Genomic DNA, 20,252 nt, shown 5'->3' on the forward strand with positions numbered 1-20,252 from the left:
GCCCACATTTTCCTAGGTTTGACTTGATTGCAAATGGTGGAGCTTCCCTAATGCTGCACTTTGAGCGAGCCCCATTCATGAGTCAGGAAAGGACGGTATGGCTGCCATGGAATAGCTTCTACGCCATGGATACGCTCGTGATGAAAACTGAGGAGAACTCCATTCCCAGCTGTGATTTAAGTGGCTTTGTCCGTCCTGATCCAGTCATCATTTCATCGCCACTTTCAACATTCTTCAGTGATGCTCCTGGTCGGAATCCCATAGTACCAGAAACCCAGGTATGATTTGTGGGAGTGAAAAGAATGTAGAAGCAATCACTCACTGTGATAGCCACACATCAGAGATGGTACACCCAATTATCAGAGTTTTACCATCCACTCACTGAACTTCAACTGGTACCCCTATGTTTTGATTCTAACAGATGAGCTAAAAGACAGACTTCTCTAATGAAGCTTGTAGAAGCTGTGCTAGGCTTATCTCACCCAGGCATCTCTCTCGACTACCTTACACTCTCTCCTACTGCCTCTCATTATCACATTGTACATCAAGTCCTGTGTATTTCTAACTATAGCTGAGGTTATTTCAAGAGAATTTTGCAAAAACTTTGTATGTGCAACTAACCACAAGCTACTTTCTCTTATGCTAGTCCGGGAGATAAACGATAATGGATTATTTAATAATCTACACTGGTATTATTATTATTATTGCTAGTTTATTCCATCTTGGCATCCCTTTTGCTTTATACCAATTGCCAGTGGAAGTCGCAGGTTTGTATAATTGCAGCCTCTTGTGGCCCCTACGTATATAACTAGCAATAAAGCCTGTTGTTTTTATTTACAATTTTTCCAACAGACTGTTTTCAAAAAGAAAACATAACTGTGACATACAATTATTAATCCAGAAATCATAACCTAAACTGTATCACTGCAGCATGGCAAGGATACAAATTTTCAACCACAGAAAGTTGTTAGTTCTTAAGTAAAGGGCAAACAGATATCTCTTCGAAATAAAGTGTACAGTGGCAAGTTTAATATGTCTATTCTGTGTTTCCATCCAGGTTCTTCATGAAGAAATTGAGTTCCCTGGCTCTAACATAAAGCTCTGTTATCTGAGTTCCCGTACTGCTGGATACAAATCTTTGCTCAAGATCACCATGACCCAATCTCTTGTGCCTCTGAATCTAATTAAAGTTCATCTGATGGTAGCAGTGGAAGGGCATCTGTTTCAAAAATCATTCCAGGCATCCCCTAATTTGGCATATACATTTATCTGGGACAAAACTGATGCATATGGTCAGAAGGTTTATGGGTTGTCAGATGCTGTAGGTATGTCATGACATTCAAACTCTAAAACTTTCAAATGATGATGTAGTGCTTATAATGGCTAATTTAGTAAGAATACTGAAATAAGGACTGTTGCAAGAATTTACCTATAGCTCAAATACAAACTACGCAAATTCTGCCTTCTTTATACAATTTTATCCTTGGATTGTGCCTCATCTACACATTTAGTAGAAGGAATAATTTGGTCTCCATATATCCTGGTTGGTAAAAAGTGATTCTAACCTTTGGAATGGCATGCATACTCTAGTCCATTTGCAATCTAGTGTATATTGTTAGTACTTGCCTGTATTGTAGTATGCTTACGATTAAAATGGTATTTTCTAACAGGGGTCATTCCAGCACTTTTATAGCCATTTTTAAATTGCATAGTTAGAGATCTTTATTCTAGCAAGCAACAAAAGAAATGGCCTTAAAAACCTTTGTAACTTTTATAGTTGTATCTGAAAATGTAAACAATTGATGTAAGGATTTTACAAATGCGCATTAAAGCAATGTGAATCTGGAAAGAAAATTGTGAAGATCTGCTTGCTCTTGCACTTTCACATTATTCTAAAGACTTGCACATGATAGCACCTCTTCTCCCAATAATTCACAGATCCCAGGTTAATGTATGTAGTGTATGGGTGTGTGTGTGTGTGTATATATATATATATATATATATATATATATATATATATATATATATATATATGCCAATACAAGATGTTGCCTTCTATAATAAATGAGCTGTTATATAGCATATGAAAAAAATACCATTAAATATAATAAATAAATGTGGTGACTATCAGGCTAATTAAAAGTAGAATCCTGTCCTGTGATTTAATAGCAGAATTTTTATTAGAATTTTTAATGATTTTTCCTACTCTCCCCTCATCAAACTGGTCACTTCCCAAAGCCAATTATTCAATGAAAAGGTCATCAGGTCCCTACAGAGTACAAGGGAATCAAGTTTCAAGGTTGAATTAAGTCAAAGATCTGAGTTTAATATTGTGGAATGAAAGAGGAGAGCATAATCACTCCATCTCATTGAAAGTGTTTGGGAACCAGTTGACTTACTGTTTGGGAACCAGTTGTTTTACTATTTGAAAAACTGTCCAGTCATTTTGGTCCATTGCTTATGCAATAATCATCACCATTTTTCCCCCAGTTTCTGTGGGATTTGAATATGAGACGTGCCCAAGCCTGATCTTATGGGAGAAGAGGACAGCGCTGCTGCAAGGCTTTGAACTAGATCCCTCAAATCTAGGGGGCTGGTCTTTGGATAAACATCATGTACTTAATGTCAAGAGTGGTGAGTTAACTGATTCCATGTGTTTTCTGAACTACATGCCATCATAGCAACTTCTGTCCATCTGTAAAAAATCCAGTTCCACTGCTTTTCTCACTACATTTCTGGAAAGTTTTGTAAAGTTTGAACTGTTTTTGTTTCTAAGAATAATTGTGTCATTTTCCAAGAATCGCTTCTTACACTGCCACAGAGCAGCACATTCTTAAATTCCCCAGCATTTCCTTCTGCTTCACTGATCCTTTTTCTTCCTCCCCTTATTCTGCCAATGTTCTCTGAGACTTTTCCTGATTCCTTGTGTTTGTCTTTGGCTCCTGTAATCCTCCTGAAAGATAAACCCAGGGAAAACTGAGAGACATGAACTGGTGAGCTGGGAGACCCCAGTCCCGTTATAGTCATAATATCACACACAAATTGGACACAGGAAACATGATTTTTATAGATGTTAAAACACAGGCCAAGGATATGGCAATCAGAGGGACCAAGTGACATCAGAAGAGGCCTCTGAAGTCCCTACTTACCTATTGATGATAACACAGATCTGTTGCAAAAAAACACTGCCAAGTTATCTAGCCAATGGTTGTATGATGTCAGGTTGACTAAACAAATCCATTTACCCCACCACCCGAGGAAAGCCAACCACCGTGGCCTACTGGGTCAATTCTAAAAACAATAAATAATCTCTGCTTCCGCACTATGTCCTTTTGGAAAATTTTGCAAAACTTAGGTGTTCTTCGGTGTGAATATGTTTACATCCATTCTGCAGCCACAGCAAGCAGTCAGCTACACAAAGATGTTGCTGCAGCACTAGCAACTGAAGAGAGTTCTAGTTCATTGCACAGTAACTCTGTTCCAGGCAAACCTGAAAAAAAACACCTCCTTTGAACCTACCGTGGTGTCAGGGACTTGCAATACTCGGAACCAGAAAATGTCAGGACAGTTAGCTAGTAACACAAAAGCCAACGAGAAATACTTTGATCAATTTCTTGTGGCATACAGGGTCTGAGCTTTGTGTGTTTTTCCACTGGGTGTGAGGGAGATGCACAGAGAGTAAAAGCAATTTTCAAGCATCAGACACTTTGTGGAAATGTTTGCGTCAGCTTTGAAGACATCAGAAAACAGGGTAGTAGGTTTCATTGTAACTTTAACTTTCAGCCCTCTTCTCATTGGGTTCTAGGGGTAAATTATATAGAAACAGTGTTTCCATGTTTTTACCTTCTGGTAGACTCAGGTTCAGCTAGTTGTTTCTTAAGTGTTTCTTTCATCAAATTTACTTGACTAGACTTTAGCCAGGGTGAAATGATTTCCAGAAGAGCCAAGTACAGGCTTGAGAAGACAGTGGAGTCTGGGGTTAGATAATGGGGCCACTATTTTTTTAATATGTTAGAGCAGTTACTCTGGTAAATGCCAGTTTTTACTATGATTGACTATGTCAGTTTAATGAGCTAACTGAAGTACTGACTCTGTCAATTTGTGAAAAACTTATTTTAAGGAGTCTTAGACCACCAGAGATTCCCAAGAAGCTGGTCAAAAAGAGTTTAGGTGGCATTTGTGGGTCAATAAGAGGCTTTAAATGTCAAAGATTTCAGCACACAAGTTATTTTTATTGTTGTAACTGTACCACTTCGTGTGTATGATCCATGTAATTGTGTAATTTTTCTGCAATTTAATTATTAGTATTCTTTATATTATAACAAGCACCTAAAATGGGCCATGTGCTTCACAGACTTATAGGGAGACATAGCCTTAGCCCTAAGAGCTCACAGTCTGAAAAAGAACAAAAACCGCTGCAGTCATAACATTGTTAATTGTGCATTGCAAAACAAAGCAAAGCTCCATTAACTACTTAATATGCAGTTGCTAACTATTCTCTTTCTCTCCAGTTATTTCTGTTGGTCTATTCCTGTCATCACTTCTTCTGTTTCTCTCTCTCTCTCTCTCTCTGTCTTAGACTTTAAGTGCCTTGAGCTAATAGCTATGCAGGCAGATCTAAAACGGTTACTGTTCTTCAAATTTTTTTACCAACAGGACTAAGGGAGTTGGAGACTTTAGCATATCTTTTTTTTGTGATCCTCGCAAACTTTTTTCGGGAACCTTCTTTCTGTTGCTTGCAAGAGCAAGTTGCAGAATAGTTAATTGCACAAGAACCCTAGGTATAGTGTTCAAAATCAGTGAAGTCGGTTTATTTAACACATACTTCCATGGATGCTATGTGGCAGGTTGAGCTTTGTGGCATTGTACCAGCATGTGCATTCCACCCTTGCATACGGTGTGATGGTTGTTACAGCTGTCCGTGGTGATAGCTGCACTCATGGCCGTGCTACAAACCTCTTCACTTAAGGATATAATAATTGGATTTTCAAATGAACATGTGGCTGATAGTTTCCTACGGTATTTTCCATACTATTTGACCACATTGTTAGCGACAGCTTTTCCGTGCTGTTTGGAGCTGCGGTACCCTGGCAGCCCTAGAAGAGGCAGGACTCACATTATCTCTCAGGGTGGTTGGCAGTCCCAATTCAGACATTCCTCCCACCCCCAGAAATGGGGTTGCTCCTCTGCCTTCCACACTTTCCCTCTAGCCCTTGAAAGCCTCTTCAGACATTTTACTCTTGTCTCTGACTTTTTTTCCTTTTCCCCCTTCTTCTTCTTCCCTTCATCTCTTTTGCTGTCCTTGCCTGAGTGTGAAGGACAGCGAGAGGGAGCAGGAGAGCGAGAAGCGAAGAAGGAAGACGACAGGAGAGCTGACACAAGAGAGTCCATATAATAATAGAAATAAACTGAAGGCAGAGGAAACTCAGGGGCTTATCAGGTTCTTTGCCTCTTTGCTTTTGCTCTCAGTTCTTTGCCTCTTTGTTTTGCTTTCTAGTTGATGACATTATAACAGGGGCCTTCCTTTAACCCACCTCCGTATGATGGGAGAAGAAAGAGATGTATGACAATGGTTTGACTCATAATGACTGTAGAGTCTTCTAATACGACCCAATATTACACCTTTAACTTTACTGCTAGTTGAGTAATGCTTGTGCTCAGGCTGTCCTGAAAACAGCAACTATCCCTCTCCTCACTATAATGTTGTGAGACCATGCAACTGAAGGCACTTCACCTTACATCCCTGAACCAGTGTCACATCAATTATTAAAAGCAGGCCCTCTAAAGGCCAACTTTCCAAACTATCATAGTAACCACTTCCATTTCCCTTCACTGTTAGGTATATTGCATAAAGGCAGTGGAGAGAATCGGTTTCTAACTCAGCAGCCAGCCGTGATTACCAGTATTATGGGGAACGGGCGCCGAAGGAGCATCTCCTGCCCAAGTTGCAATGGTCTTGCAGAAGGAAACAAGCTTTTGGCCCCTGTGGCACTTGCAGTGGGAATTGATGGAAGCCTCTTTGTTGGGGATTTTAACTATATTCGGCGCATCTTCCCATCTAGGAATGTCACCAGTATTTTGGAATTAAGGTAAGGCATCAAACATAGCCCTTTGACATAAGTAACCTGTGCTGAAATCAGACATTCCCATTCCTTTTTATAATTTTCTAAAACATTGTCACTTGCCACCTGATAAGTTTCCAATGGAAAAATGGGTCACAGAAAAGCATAGCTCAGTATCTATGGATGATAGAGCAATGAGTGTTAATAGAGAAAAAAACTGATGATCAAAGAAAAAATTAACTTGTTTTCTCTTTTTGTTAATCACTTAATACAATCTCCCTTTACTATTAGACAAAGCCTACCTAGTTTTCAAGACTATGGGATTGACTGCCTGTCATTGGTGAGCCAGAGCAATATGCCAGGGCTTAAAAGCCTTGTGAGTTCAGAAGAGTTTTTGATATCAACATTTTCTCATAGCCATTGTCCCCACTCCTTTCCCCCTTCCCCACATTTTTAAATATCTTTCTTCAGGTTTGGTCAGTGCAGTTAAGATCAGGTTGCTATCAGAGAGCCACGTGCATAATCAGGATAGTATAGTTCTTAAAAATTATCTCACTGTGCACAAACAATTGCTGAAGATTTGGTCACATAAATAGAAAAGGCACCAGTGTATAGTGGACCATTTCACCTATTTCTGTTCACTGTCCTTTTTCTTCCCTATGGGAGAGGAAAGGGCCATTCCTGAAAACCCGCACTCATGTGACTAGTCCTTACTCTTACTGGTCAGTCTCTGGAGACAAATTAATTACTCACGTGAGGAAAAACTATATGATTGGAACCTATGTGAACACTTTCTTGGTACTTCTGCAGCTGTCAAGAGATGCAATGTGATCAAACTACTGCTCTTGTAGACTTTAAAAAGCTGCCAAACACCTCGAGAGAATTCAAATAGCTAACCTATTTATGTGATGCCACCAATAACCAATCGCTTCGCTTTCAGTGGCTGAGAAACATAGCAAAATGATTGGACTAGGAAGAGATGATGGACCTAGTTCTGGTCTCACACCAGTTTTCCACTGATATGATTCTAACTTCAGTGGAGTGAGTCCTGATTTATATTCGCATAAGTGAGGTCAGAATCAAGGCCGCTCTATGCTTAAGCCAATTCCCTGACACCTGTCTTGTGGATCACTGCACATCAATGCCTCTTCACCCCTGGGATCACTTAAAACATCATTCTAGAAAACAGACTTATCATTATTACCATCAGATGTGAAATAACACTGGCCATGCTTCCTATTAGCAGAACAGTACATGTTCCAAGCAGGTAGTTTGTGTGGCTGTGTGACCCACCATAAACATTTATCATTGTAGAACGTCATTCCACTCTATGACTCCTCATTTTATACGATTAATTTAATTCAGTTGGGCTCTAATCTGCCTTGAGACACATAGCTCGGCACAAGCTGGGAGGGGTTGCAAGCAGTTCAGAGCACCGAATGAGAATTCAAAAGGACCTTGACAAATTGGAGAAGTAGTCTGAAATCAACAAAATAAAATTCAATAAAGATAAGTGCAAAGTACTTCACTTAGGAAGAAAAAATCAAATGCACAACTACAAAATAGGGAATAACTGGCTAGGTGGTAGTACTGCTGAAAAGGATTTAGGGGTTATAGAGCAACACAAATTGAATATAAGTCAGCAATGTGATGCAACTGTGAAATAGGCTAATACTGTTCTGAGGTGTATTAACAGGAGTGTTGTATATAAGACACAAGATGTAACTGTCCTGTTTTACTCAGCACTGGTGAGGCCTCAGCTGGAATACGGTGTCCAATTCTGGGCACCATGCTTTAGGAAAGATGTGGAGAAATTGGAGCATGTCCAGAGAAGAGCAACAAAAATGATAATAGGTTTAGAAAACCTGACCTATGAGAAAAGGATAAAAAAACTGGGCATGTTTAGTCTTAATAAAAGAAGACTGATGGGGGATGTGATAACAGTCTTTAAGGGCTGTCATAAAGAGGGCGGTGATCAAATATTCTTCATGTCCACTGAAGATAGGACAAGAAGTAATCAGCTTAATCTACAACAAGGCAGATATAGGTTAGATATTAGAGAAAATGTTAACTATAAGGCTAGTTAAGGACTGTAATCAGCTTCCAAAGGATGCTGTGAAATCCCCATCTTCAGAGGTATTTAAGAATAGGTTGGACGAATAGGGACGGTTTGGGTTTACTTTGTCCTGCCTCAGCGCAGGAGACTGGATTTGATGACTTCTTGAGGTTCCTTCCAGGCTCCAGCCCTACACTTCAATGATTCTATGATGTTTATAAGTAAAGGCCAACATTTTCAAACTGAGGTGCCTAATATCAAGCATTTATTTCCATGTCACCTCAGCATCTCTGAAAATCAGGTCACTTTTATAGGTGCATAGCAGTGGGCTTCCAAGTTTGAAAATGTTGGCCCAAAATTTACAACAGGACTTGCTTGAACACTGTTCCCTTCTGGCTGTGCAGGTGAACAAGTATCAATCTCAGCCTCTTTAGAATCTGGCAAAAAAGTAAGAAATCACATCAGCAAAGGTTAGGGTGCTTATCCTTTCTTTATGCTTCTATCCGGCTACCCTTGTCTTTTATTAAAGTCTGTTTTCCATAGTATAGTTTTCTTGGCCTCTGTAACAACTACTAACAGTGAACAACGAAGCTATTTCATGTTGGGTACTGTTGAAAATCTACAACAGGCTTGATTCAGTCTTAGGACTTACATTCGTCGGTTTAACTCTGTGTTCTCAGAAAGGAATCTGGGTCCAGTCCTGCAAATGTTACTCATAGAAAACATCCTCGCTCAGAAGAGTGGTCCCACGAAAATCTGTAGGACTTACATGAGTAGGGGTTGGAAGAATTGGGCCCTTAGGTATGAACAAGACCAGAATCCCAAACTGGCATATTTACAATTTTATTAAAGCTTCTAATATTTCCATAATTAATACCAAAATATTCCTTCATTTGTGGCAGATAATGGTCTAGTCTTACATATGCAGTGTAAATCATGATGAGTAACTCCATGGAAGTCAGTGGAGTTACACCAGTGTAAAATTGTATACAAGAATAGTATAATGCATGATATTTCACTTTCACTAAGCCATATAAAATTACCCCAAGACATTAACTGATATCACTGGTTAATAAGAAGTAAAGCCAGGACTGTTATTGATGGCACAATTTACTGAATGAACTTCACAAAGTTCCAAGCTTCTGACTGTGCTGTAAAAGCTGCAGCTCAGGAGTTACGACATCATCGGTATTCCACTCAGCGTGTATTGTATAAACACAACAACACACACTAGGCACAAAAAATGTATTAATTCACATGTGGGAATATAGCAGGCACTTGCCTTTTGGCCTTGTGCCTAGACAGCACACTAGGCATCAATTGATAAAACACAGTTCACATCGTTCAGTCTCTTATTGCTTTGTTATCAAATAGCAGTAACCAAAGAATTACTTTGATCAGCTTAGAGAATTTCTTGATCAATGGCTGCATTTACGGTCAAACTTGCTTTAAGCAACTACCACAGGGACCAAAGGGCAAAAATGTGTTGCTGTAGAAATTGGTCGAAAGATTTAAAAAAAATTCCTCTTGGAAACTACTTTTGGGTAGTTTAAGGTGTTTGCTTTCAACTCTTAGAAGTGATCCTAGTGCCGCTTTCACTGTATATTAACCACACCTCTCCGCTAAGCCCACTGTTCCATGTGGTAAACTGCCACCTTCTTCCCCTCTCTCTCAGCACACAAGATGAACATTTTTCCACATAGTGATTATTTCAATGATCCAGAAAGTTTCTTGCAAAATATGCCTTGAGGGAGGGTATCATAGCAGGGAACTATCTGGTGATTACAACACCCCTGGTGTGCTTCATCCCGAAACCAACCTAAGGCTAGAGCTGAAGAGAGATTTCCTCTCTTGCGTCCTTTTGTAAAATAAAAACAAAATGTTATGTATGCTTTACCATCTATTCTTCAGCTAACTGTTTGTTCTTTTTTTTCCTTTTGTTCCCTTTCTATAAAGAAATAAAGAGTTTAAACATAGGTAAGACCAAAAGCTCTTTCACATATAATTTGATACAGTTTGTTTGCTTCACTGTGTTTGCTTTTTGTGTTGTGCTTCTTGTGTAACATAATGTTTTTCATGTACCAAATATAGTAACATTTTTATGTACTAATTGTATGTTATGAATATGATAAACATTAGCAATTATGAAATACATTCAAAAAGAAACCAAATAAGTTCTGACAGTAATTAGGAATTTCTAGTGGAATGCAAGTATAATGAACCCAAAGTTAACTTTTACATAAGCATTTCTCCCTGTGGTCTGTAATTGGTCTAAATGATTGAGGCAAACTACAGCAGTAGTTTTGTAAATGCTGGACAGAGTTCTCAAAGGAACTAATGAACTGGAAATGGCTCAAAAACTCATTTTCAACTCATTAATAATTTTTTCTGGATTCACTCTTTCTTATATTGACTGACTATTAACAATGTGGTGGTCTGGTTATATAATGGATTAGTTAGTTTAACTAGAGCTTAAAATCCATTTCTAAGGGCTTATCTACACTGGCAAGCAAAATCGGCGCTGCTGCGGTCGATGCAGTGGCATCAATTTAGTGGGTCTGGTGAAAACGTGATAAGTCGATGGCAGAGTGCTTTCCCATCAACTTCAGTACTCCACCTCCCCGAGAGGTGGAAGGTAAGTCGGCGGGAGAGCATCTCCCATTGACACAGCACAGAGTAGACATCACATTAGGTCAATGTAAGCTACGTCGCTCCAGGGTGATTTTTTTCACATCCCTGAGTGACGTAACTTACAGCGACTTAAGCAGCAGTGTAGACCAGGCCATGAATAGAGTTCTAGTTCAAAGGCATTCAAATCTCATTTGTGTACCACGTGAGTACTAAACTCACTAGCCAGGTGTCCCCAGAAGTTGTACAGCTTGCATAGCCAGCCTCTGTGCCATCCTCCTCACAGTTCCCAATGGAGAGTAGAGGAGGAGTAGAACAAGGAGAGTGGTCAGCATATGAAGAGCAGTGCAATCCCCAGATGGTGTATGGTCCCTTGGGGACCATAGTCTGATGGTTCCCCATCTCTCCTGAGCCCAGTATAAGATGGATGCAACAGAGGTTTGGGGCCTAACAGTGTGATTCCCCTCTCGCAATGGTGTAAATCAAGAGGGAGGCTGAGTTAATTCATTATTTGTATGATTATTTGTGCTGGTGGGTGGCCATTAGTTGCAGTTGTGAATCTAACTAATTGTTAGGACGCTTAGAGCTTTGTGTATGGGTGGCTTTTCTTAGTATTTAAATGGAAGAAATAAGTGAAGTAAATGGAGTTACTCTGGTGTAAGTGAGCAGAGAATCAGACTCTAAGACCCACTCCTGCCTACACTAACTCCCAGGCAACCTGCTTCCTGACAGACTGAGTCTCATTGACCTCATGGTATTAAGTGTTATGTTCACTAGTAAGTGCTATGAGATGAGGCCTTGTAGTAGAGCATCTCCGAGCAATACCGATTATTTTATTAAAAACCTTTTTAAATAAAGGATACGTTCCCTGCCTTCATGTAAATCTAATAAAGAATTAAAGGGATTTTTTTAATGGCAAAGGGAGAGGCCAAAGCTGCTTAGCCAGTCAAGTGTTAGTGTGGGAACTCTTTATTTCTCCAGTATATGATATGTCTGTCTTTGAGGAAATACGCCATTAGCTCTTTGTGGGAGTAATGAAAGTGCATCATTTTAGATCAGTTTCCATCTGCCAAAGTTGATTTTCCCCATTATCAAACTTGGAGAAAAAAGCCCCTCAGATCTTGTGAGCTCACTGCTGAGTTTGGTGGATAGGCTCACACCCTCTCTGCCCTTGTTCGGCTCACGATGGAGAGCAAACACATATATAACAGGTCTGCATCTGTGCCAATGAGTTGCTGAAACAAACGATAATGAATGCTCTGAATGAGATCACTACATCATGATCACAGCCTGAATGGAATTCTGATAGCTGGGAGGGGTGGTGAGCTCAGTGTATATATTGATGACTGCACAAGGAAGATAGAGAGGAAAGAGGACCAGAAGGCACCCTCTGTGTACCAGAGTCTGCCACCCTACCTTGCAGTGCTTGGTACCTTACTTCTCCTCAATTTCAGTAGAACCTACTTGCAGAATGAGATACTACTCAAAGTGAGTATGGTGACAGAACCTGCTCTTCAGTGTTAAAGGAGAGCATGTCTAACAGCATGAAAGAGGGGAAAGCCTCAAAACAACATTTAAAACTTTTTTTTAACTAACAAACCTGGGTGTTTATCTACTGGAAAGCTAAGAGGTCCTGTTAGCTAAAGTCAACATCTTAAGGGCTTTTCCTCAAACCCAGCACTTATCCAAGGCAAAGGTAGAAAATTCAGTTAAATATTTTTTGGTGAGGAAAGGGGAAGGGAGAGAAGGTGATGAGATGACCTCGTGGTAAGGTATTATGCTGTAGAAGACAAGACAAAGGACTGAGAGATTGAGTTCTAATCCCAAGTGTTCCACTGATCTCGCTGCACAAGTCACCTAATTGCTCTGTGCCTCAGTTTCCTCCTCTGTGAAATGGATTTAACAGTACTTACCCATCTTTGTAAAGGGCTTTGAGATCCTTGCATGGGATAAAACTGCCAAGTATTTTCTATTTATTTATTGTACTTCCATCTCTTCGTTTTTATGGTCCTGTGAGTTTTCTGCAGATGGTATTACTTCTTCCCATTTAATTTCAGCCAAATCAATCTCCTTTCCAGAATCTACCGTTTTTGAGCAAAGAGCAGAATGTGCTATTGACTCAGAATCATGCCATATTACAGGCACTGTCAGTCTGTTGCAGAGGAGGAGGATTACAATAGAGAGTGCTTTCTCTGTCCCTCCTCACTCCTCCTCACCCAAAATCTGGCTGTCCTCACATATGCACAGTTGTCTGTGTGCTGCTGATAATCCATCTGTAGCAGGTGCCAGTGGCTATACTTCCAGTGAGAGTCTAATGAAGAAATGGCTTATTTTCTCCATCATAACTTGCCTCGACATATCCTCACTCTTGGAGTTGTGCACTTTTGCCATATGAATCCAGGAGTGTGGATCTTTGGAGGCAAATGACTCTACTTACTGGTAAGTAACCTGCCTTTTCTCTTGCTGTCCTCATTTGTCCTCCACACTTTTAAAATCTCCATTGACCTTAAATAAGATCACCGTAGGCTCATGAGACTGGTAAACATAATAGAGATCTTGTTTAAAAACACATTAAAGTGAATCCATCTTGTTCCTCTGCTCCAGCTCTAGTTATATGTGTTAATGGCTGAGACTGAAATTTCACAATTTGCAGATGGTTTGTTAAAATAGTTCCAGAATTTGATAAGCTGTCAAAAATTATAGTTTCATTAGAGATGCAGCAATACATCTGAGCATCCACTTTTAGAACAAATCACAACTAGTCACTGCAGGTGAGTAGCCCAGGTGAAAGCCAAATACTTGGGCTCTCTCTGATTTTAGTTACATGGCCAACTTCATATACTATTTTAAGAACAAATGAGAACAAACTTTGTTTAAGGATAAATTTGTTATGCACCTACTTTCTACTTATGTAAGACCTCATGAATTTGGTGTCAGAGTATTCATGACTCAGAGGCTGGTGCTTTGATCTCATTCCTGAGATTTCTGCTTTCAAGGGAAGTACAAGAATGACAACAGTTAGAGATGAACCAAAGAGATTTGGCCTTGAGCAGGTACCTCCAACTACTCCCTGCTTCCAAATCAGAGTGTAGCAGCATCTTTCCCCATCTCAACTTATTATATGAGTGCTGAATGAAGAATCTAATGCTCTTTACTAGTTTGCTTCAATACATTAAACACTTGCTTTATAAAAACAGTCCCTGGCAAAGGAATAATAAAGAGACGTGATAGTACACACTGGAAAAAAGTCTTTCCTCAGCACATTGGTTTAACACAGTGCAGAATTCAGCCCGGTTGGTGGTGGATTTAGAGCTTCACTCTATGAGCAAGGCACTTCCATTGTCTCACTTTTTCAGTACTAATCCTTCTGAGCATGAAACCATTGATACTCGACGTGTAGGAACACTAAATGCCAGATTTATCCATCTAACTCAGGGGCTAGTCATCTTTCTGGCAAGCATACAGGGATAACAGTGGGAGGAGGAAAGGGCCTTTTGCAGTGTATATTTTTGAGCACAGAAGTCAGCTACTCTACTTTTTACTTGCTTGTTGGGTTCTATTGTGTATTGTTTGGTGGAATGTGAAGAAAGTGATTTTAAAAAGGAGGGACAAGCTCCACACTCTCTTCAGAAAATGCTGATCAGTCTGTAATCAGAACCCAGACACATTATCCATTTTTCATTCCTTTTTTCCTTCTCTTTGGTTCACGTTGCATAGAAGCCATGCCATTTGTAGAGCTTGTAGCTAATGTATTTTTAAAAGCAATGTGCCCAAATGAAGCAGTAATATATCAGCACTGTGGGAAATAAAGGGTTTCAATAGAAAAGTGTAACAATGTCCTTAAATGGAAGTAACTCAGACCCCTCAGAATATTAAGATGTCAAACTGTTCTTTCCAGTTCTTTAAATGGCAGATAACTGTCTAAGGCCAAAAGGTCTAGGATGATTTTAGATTGCTTAGCCATCTCTGTTTTCTGTTTTTTCCTTCCTAAAGCAACAATCCAGCTCACAAATACTACCTGGCTGTGGATCCCGTTTCGGGTTCACTGTACGTATCAGACACCAACAGCCGACGAATTTACCGAGTCAAATCCCTCACTGGTGCAAAAGACCTGGCCGGTAACTCTGAAGTGGTGGCAGGGACTGGAGAGCAGTGTCTGCCGTTTGATGAAGCCAGATGTGGAGATGGAGGGAAGGCAGTGGACGCAACCCTAATGAGCCCTAGAGGTAAAGGAAGTAAAAGAGACTGGAGAAAGCAACTGTCTGAGGCTAGGCTGGATCTGGATATAATTATCTAGTAATTAAATCACTACTTGCTTGTAATTTTTATTCTGTGCTTTAATCACAGTGGATTGGCAAGCGATTATGCTTTACTTAAAACAAACTTTATTACCTCTTCACTGTTCGCTGCAAAAGGAGATTTCACAGCATCGGGCTTCCTCCTAAAAGGAAACTTGCAAACAGGAGAAAACACCATTGTTTGAAACACAGTCCTTTTTGGGAGGAGGAGGGATGTCTTCTGTAGTATTTTTCTTAATTTTAGTTCTGATGTTCATTAGCGTATTCCTACAAATGGGAAAAAATGGATCTGTGTCTTTTTAAGCTTCTTTATAATTTATAGTAAGGTGCCATAAAGGATTTTGGGGGATTAAGTATTTTTTTCATCTCAAACGTAATCAGGAATAGAGTCTTGTCTTCACTATTTTGCTTGGAGCACTGAAATTGGTGACTTGAAAGCCCTCTAATTAAAAGGGTGGGTTTGTCAAGTTGTTAGCAAAGAGAGTTTTTCTTTCAATTCTTGTGTTAAGCAGATGGCATTAAAACCAAACAGAAAACCCCCACAAAGGCTCTTACTCTGCAAGCACTTACATAGTTGCTTAAATTTATCACAAGTAGCCTGAGTGAATGCAATGGGACTACTGGCATGTGTAAAGTTAAACACATGTGTATGGGCTTGTCTACATTTAAAACACTGGAGTTGCTGTAGTGCTTCAGTGAAGATGCTTCCTAAGCCAGTGGGAGGGCTGCTCCCATCAGCATACTTATTCCACCTTGCTGAAAGGTGATAGCTAGGTTGATGAGAGAATTCTCCCATCAACCTAGCACTATCTACACCGGGGTTAGGTCGGTATAACAGCTCAGGGCTGTGGATTTTTCACACCGCTGAGTTATGTAGTTATACCAACCTAATTTCCGACTGTAGACCAGGCCTGAGTGTTGGCAGGAATGGAACTCAAACAATTTTAAAACATCCTGAGTGAAAACCACTTCCACTCTCAGTCATTTTTAATTATGTCTATGGGGTCAAAACCTACAAGTTTTCGAATTACACAGAGTCTTCCAGGAGAAATGAAATCTGAATTTTTCATGTAAGAATCAAGGAGAAAAATCTTTCTTTAAAAAAATAGTTTCAAGTTTCTTTATACAGAGGCAGAAAAGAGCATAGGGCAAAATAATAAGTTAATGCAAGATTCAAGATTAAGGTTGATTTGTTAAACAACCACGGGATAAGTCAGCATAGTTCCATTGACTTCAACAGAGGAACATTGATTTAGCTGAGGATCTGGACTGCAGTGTCAGGGGCTGAAGGGCCTGAAAAAATGGGGATGAACAAAAAAGCAGCACCTTGTAACCCTCCATATTTGGAATAAACTTATCAATAAAGCATGAAACCAGAGCACTGATTGTTGCTTATTTTGTAGGAATTGCAGTGGATAAGTACGGGCTTATGTATTTTGTTGATGCCACTATGATTCGGAAAGTTGATCAGAATGGAATTATATCAACTCTGCTGGGCTCTAATGACCTAACTGCTGTTCGACCACTAAGCTGTGATTCCAGCATGGATGTCACCCAGGTAGAGTTTTACTTCCTTTTTGTGTATGTGCCATACAACAGATGGCTATTTACTTTGGATAATTGCCTGGCCATTCTCTGTAGAAAATACAGTATGTTAGACTCCTCTGAAAAAGGATTTAGAGGGTATTGATGACATTATGGAGGGCAGGATAACAGCTTATATAATTAGTTACTGAAAAGAATGAACCTACCCTCTTGCGGTTGTTAACACAAGTTGTTTACACAGTTATAGAGAAATAAGTTTGAGATAATGGAAGTTATTGTATAATTGCCTTTTATTTTTCTGTACTTGCTGTCGACTTTCAGTAATGTAGCATTCAGTCCTTTGCAACAGATACATAATTAACCAAAGTTAGCACTGTTCATAGCTTTAATTTGTACATGCAAGTCTTAAGTAGAGCATTTAGTTCCATGATTTACTCTGTTAAACCATTGACTAATTTGCTGCCATTTCACATATAATTGTTATGTGTTGAAAACAATTTACTTCTTCGGTGTGAGTTTTACAATAATAATGAATTATCGTGTGGTTCATAGGTGCGGCTGGAGTGGCCAACTGATCTTGCTGTCAATCCCATGGATAACTCACTTTATGTCCTGGAGAACAATGTCATTTTACGGATCACAGAAAACCACCAGGTTAGCATCATCGCTGGACGTCCCATGCACTGTCAGGTTCCTGGGATAGACTACTCCCTTAGCAAACTGGCCATCCACTCTGCGCTGGAGTCAGCCAGTGCAATTGCCATCTCACATACAGGAGTCCTTTATATCAGTGAGACAGATGAGAAAAAAATTAATCGACTACGCCAAGTAACCACCAATGGAGAGATCTGCCTCCTAGCCGGAGCAGCTTCAGACTGTGACTGCAAAAATGACGTCAACTGTAATTGCTATTCTGGGGATGATGCTTATGCCACTGATGCCATCTTAAACTCCCCATCCTCCTTAGCTGTGGCACCAGATGGCACTATCTACATAGCTGACCTTGGAAATATCCGCATTAGGGCTGTTAGTAAAAACAGGCCCGTTCTTAACTCTGTCAACCAGTACGAGGCAGCTTCTCCAGGAGAACAGGAGCTGTACGTCTTTAATGCTGATGGCATCCACCAGTACACCCTCAGTCTTGTTACCGGAGAGTATCTGTATAATTTCAGCTACAGCGCCGATAACGATGTCATAGAGATGATCGATAACAATGGTAACTCCTTAAAAATTCGTCGGGATAACAATGGAATGCCACGCCATTTACTGATGCCTGACAATCAGATTGTCACGCTGGCTGTCGGCACGAATGGTGGACTCAAGGTAGTGTCTACCCAGACCCTGGAACTTGGATTAATGACATACAATGGAAATAGTGGGCTCTTGGCAACAAAGAGTGATGAAACAGGGTGGACGACCTTTTATGAGTAAGAAAGTTTTTTATATTTGTTGAGTATGCATTTCTCTTTCAAGTGAGAATGGTTAGGGCCTAATATAATGCCCATTGAAATCAGTGGTAGTCCTTCTATTGGCTTCAATGAACATTGAATCAGGTCTTTAAATCTTGATGTAATAGGGTCCTGGAGCCACGTGTGTGATTTTGTTAACTTTAACAGTCTTGCAGTATCCTTACATAAGGGCCTGAGATGGATGCTTCCTGTGAGCTGCTGAGCACCCTAAAGTCCCAGTGCAGAGTATGGTTGGTGAGGGAGCTCTCCCACCTCCCAGCAAATTGCTAGTGTCTTGTAGGATCAGTAACTTGCATTTACACTGCTGTTTGCAGGACTGGGCCCAACTTTCTTTGCCATAAGTGGGAGTACAAAGAAGTCCCCTTCTCCAAGCTGGTCTGCTCAGTTTGCAACACAATAATTTGTGGTTACACCCCACAGGGCTGCCTCTGTCAAGAGATTTCAATATTAGTTTCTCTTGGAACTCAAATTACAAGTCTTGCTGTTCAAATGTCGGGATATTGGACCCATATGACATATAGGAGATAAAGTGTTGATTAACTTTACTGATTGCTCATTCTTGAGATAGGTGAGGAAATTAGATCCCAAGGTCTAGACCCCAGTGTGACTTATATAATTTGTAGATAGCCCAAAAGCACATTGGTTTTCATGAGCAGGTAGATTAAAAAAAGACAGAATTTCCTCTTTAACTGAAATGGATCAGAGATAAAGTGCCTAGGTATATTAAAAAGCTGGAAAAGCAAACCAGATTTTCTCTAACAATTATCCTGTCCTTAATAGTATTATTGTAATTTACGGGCAACAAGAGGGTTTCCTAAACAAGTATCACTATATATGCTGAATATGTGTATATATATATGCTGCACTATATATGCTGAATATTTTGGCTTTTAACTATGGCAAGGCTTTCTATCTAGAGATTGAGAATTTTGCTGAAATACTTAATTAGTGGTACATTTATTCATAATTTTTTCCAAGTTAGACTTAGACAATATTTGTCAAGCTTTATTTACAAATGACTGGACCTAGGTTTGTTTTTCTAAGATTGTCTTCTGAGCAATAGCTTTTCCCCACTAACATGTGCCAAAGCATCATATCCTGTCGCCTACTACTTAAACACTGCTGACTTTTTGTAAGAAAACAAAACAAAAACAATACCTGAACGTAAGTAACTGCTTGATCTAGCTGGAAACGTAACTGAATTATCAATCCACATCAGCATTATCTGTTTTTTTGTGTTTGGTTTATAAAAAAAGGAAAACAGTGCCATCTGGTGGTCGCTGTATAATTTGACCACCCAAATTTGAACATCTGTTCATTTTCATATATCTTATAGGTGAAGCTGCATAATTGTTATCTTTAACACGTAACAGGCCTGTTTCCTTAACATATGTCAGATATTTAATTAGTTACATTACTGAGGCCCAAGAGAGTGCTAAATACTGATCACTGAATCAAATTAATATTAAATGTATCTGACTTTTGTGAAACACTCTTGATAAGGAGATGTGCATGGGATTTTAGATAAACCTTTACTTAGTCGTTATTGATTATCAATAGTTCAAAGTTCACTAGATCACAGGTAGTATCTACTAGTTTGTTTCCTAGAAACTACACTTTAAATCAAGCAGCACATATTTTAATGAATGGATACAAAATAATTACAAGTGCACAGATTTAGATGAACAAAATGGCAATATTAAATAATTTTGAATAATTACAAATTACAAAAACGTATTTTTTTAAAAACAATTGATAATTAGAAATCATTATTTTTTTTAAATTACCGGTATAAAAAATTCAAAATTACAATATTGGTTTACCTAAGGGTAATTAAAAGTCATGATTGAGACAGTATCTTGGTGTGATTTTACGTGAAGATTTCTGATACATTTTCTCAGACTACTAAAGTGGAAATATGACTTGCATGTTCTGTGATGTGCTGACATGCATCTTGAAAGTATTATATGTTATTTTTACAGTGTTCATAAAATTGCTAGGTGCTTTCAGTGGGACTATTCCTGGTGCTAAGCACCTCTTAGTAGTATGCCTGGTATTAAGTAATACAGGATTAAGCACTAGATTAGTAAATTAGTATGTTTGAGAAAGGATAGATAGTAGCTAATTGTCTCCTCTGCTTTGCAAGTAAGTATTGCAGCTGGGCTAAGTACTATGTACAACAATATACAGCCAG

General features: G+C 39.4%; 1 protein-coding gene across 10 annotated transcripts in view; it reads left to right on the plus strand.

Annotated features, from left to right (window-relative positions):
* Positions 1-20,252, plus strand: part of TENM2 (teneurin transmembrane protein 2) — a 1,082,027-nt gene that overhangs the window by 1,037,728 nt on the left and 24,047 nt on the right. For 8 of the 10 annotated variants that reach the window (XM_073355925.1, XM_073355928.1, XM_073355933.1 and 5 more), the window contains 8 exons: positions 17-278; positions 1,058-1,325; positions 2,491-2,634; positions 5,840-6,089; positions 10,075-10,095; positions 14,740-14,972; positions 16,448-16,602; positions 17,142-18,016. In XM_073355925.1, the coding sequence (XP_073212026.1) occupies positions 17-278; positions 1,058-1,325; positions 2,491-2,634; positions 5,840-6,089; positions 10,075-10,095; positions 14,740-14,972; positions 16,448-16,602; positions 17,142-18,016 (2,208 nt within the window). The remainder of the gene's footprint in view (positions 1-16; positions 279-1,057; positions 1,326-2,490; positions 2,635-5,839; positions 6,090-10,074; positions 10,096-14,739; positions 14,973-16,447; positions 16,603-17,141; positions 18,017-20,252) is intronic. The other 2 variants (XM_073355927.1, XM_073355929.1) reach the window with 1 other exon arrangement.

The sequence above is a fragment of the Lepidochelys kempii genome, chromosome 8, assembly GCF_965140265.1.
Source record: "Lepidochelys kempii isolate rLepKem1 chromosome 8, rLepKem1.hap2, whole genome shotgun sequence".
Taxonomy (NCBI): domain Eukaryota; kingdom Metazoa; phylum Chordata; order Testudines; family Cheloniidae; genus Lepidochelys; species Lepidochelys kempii.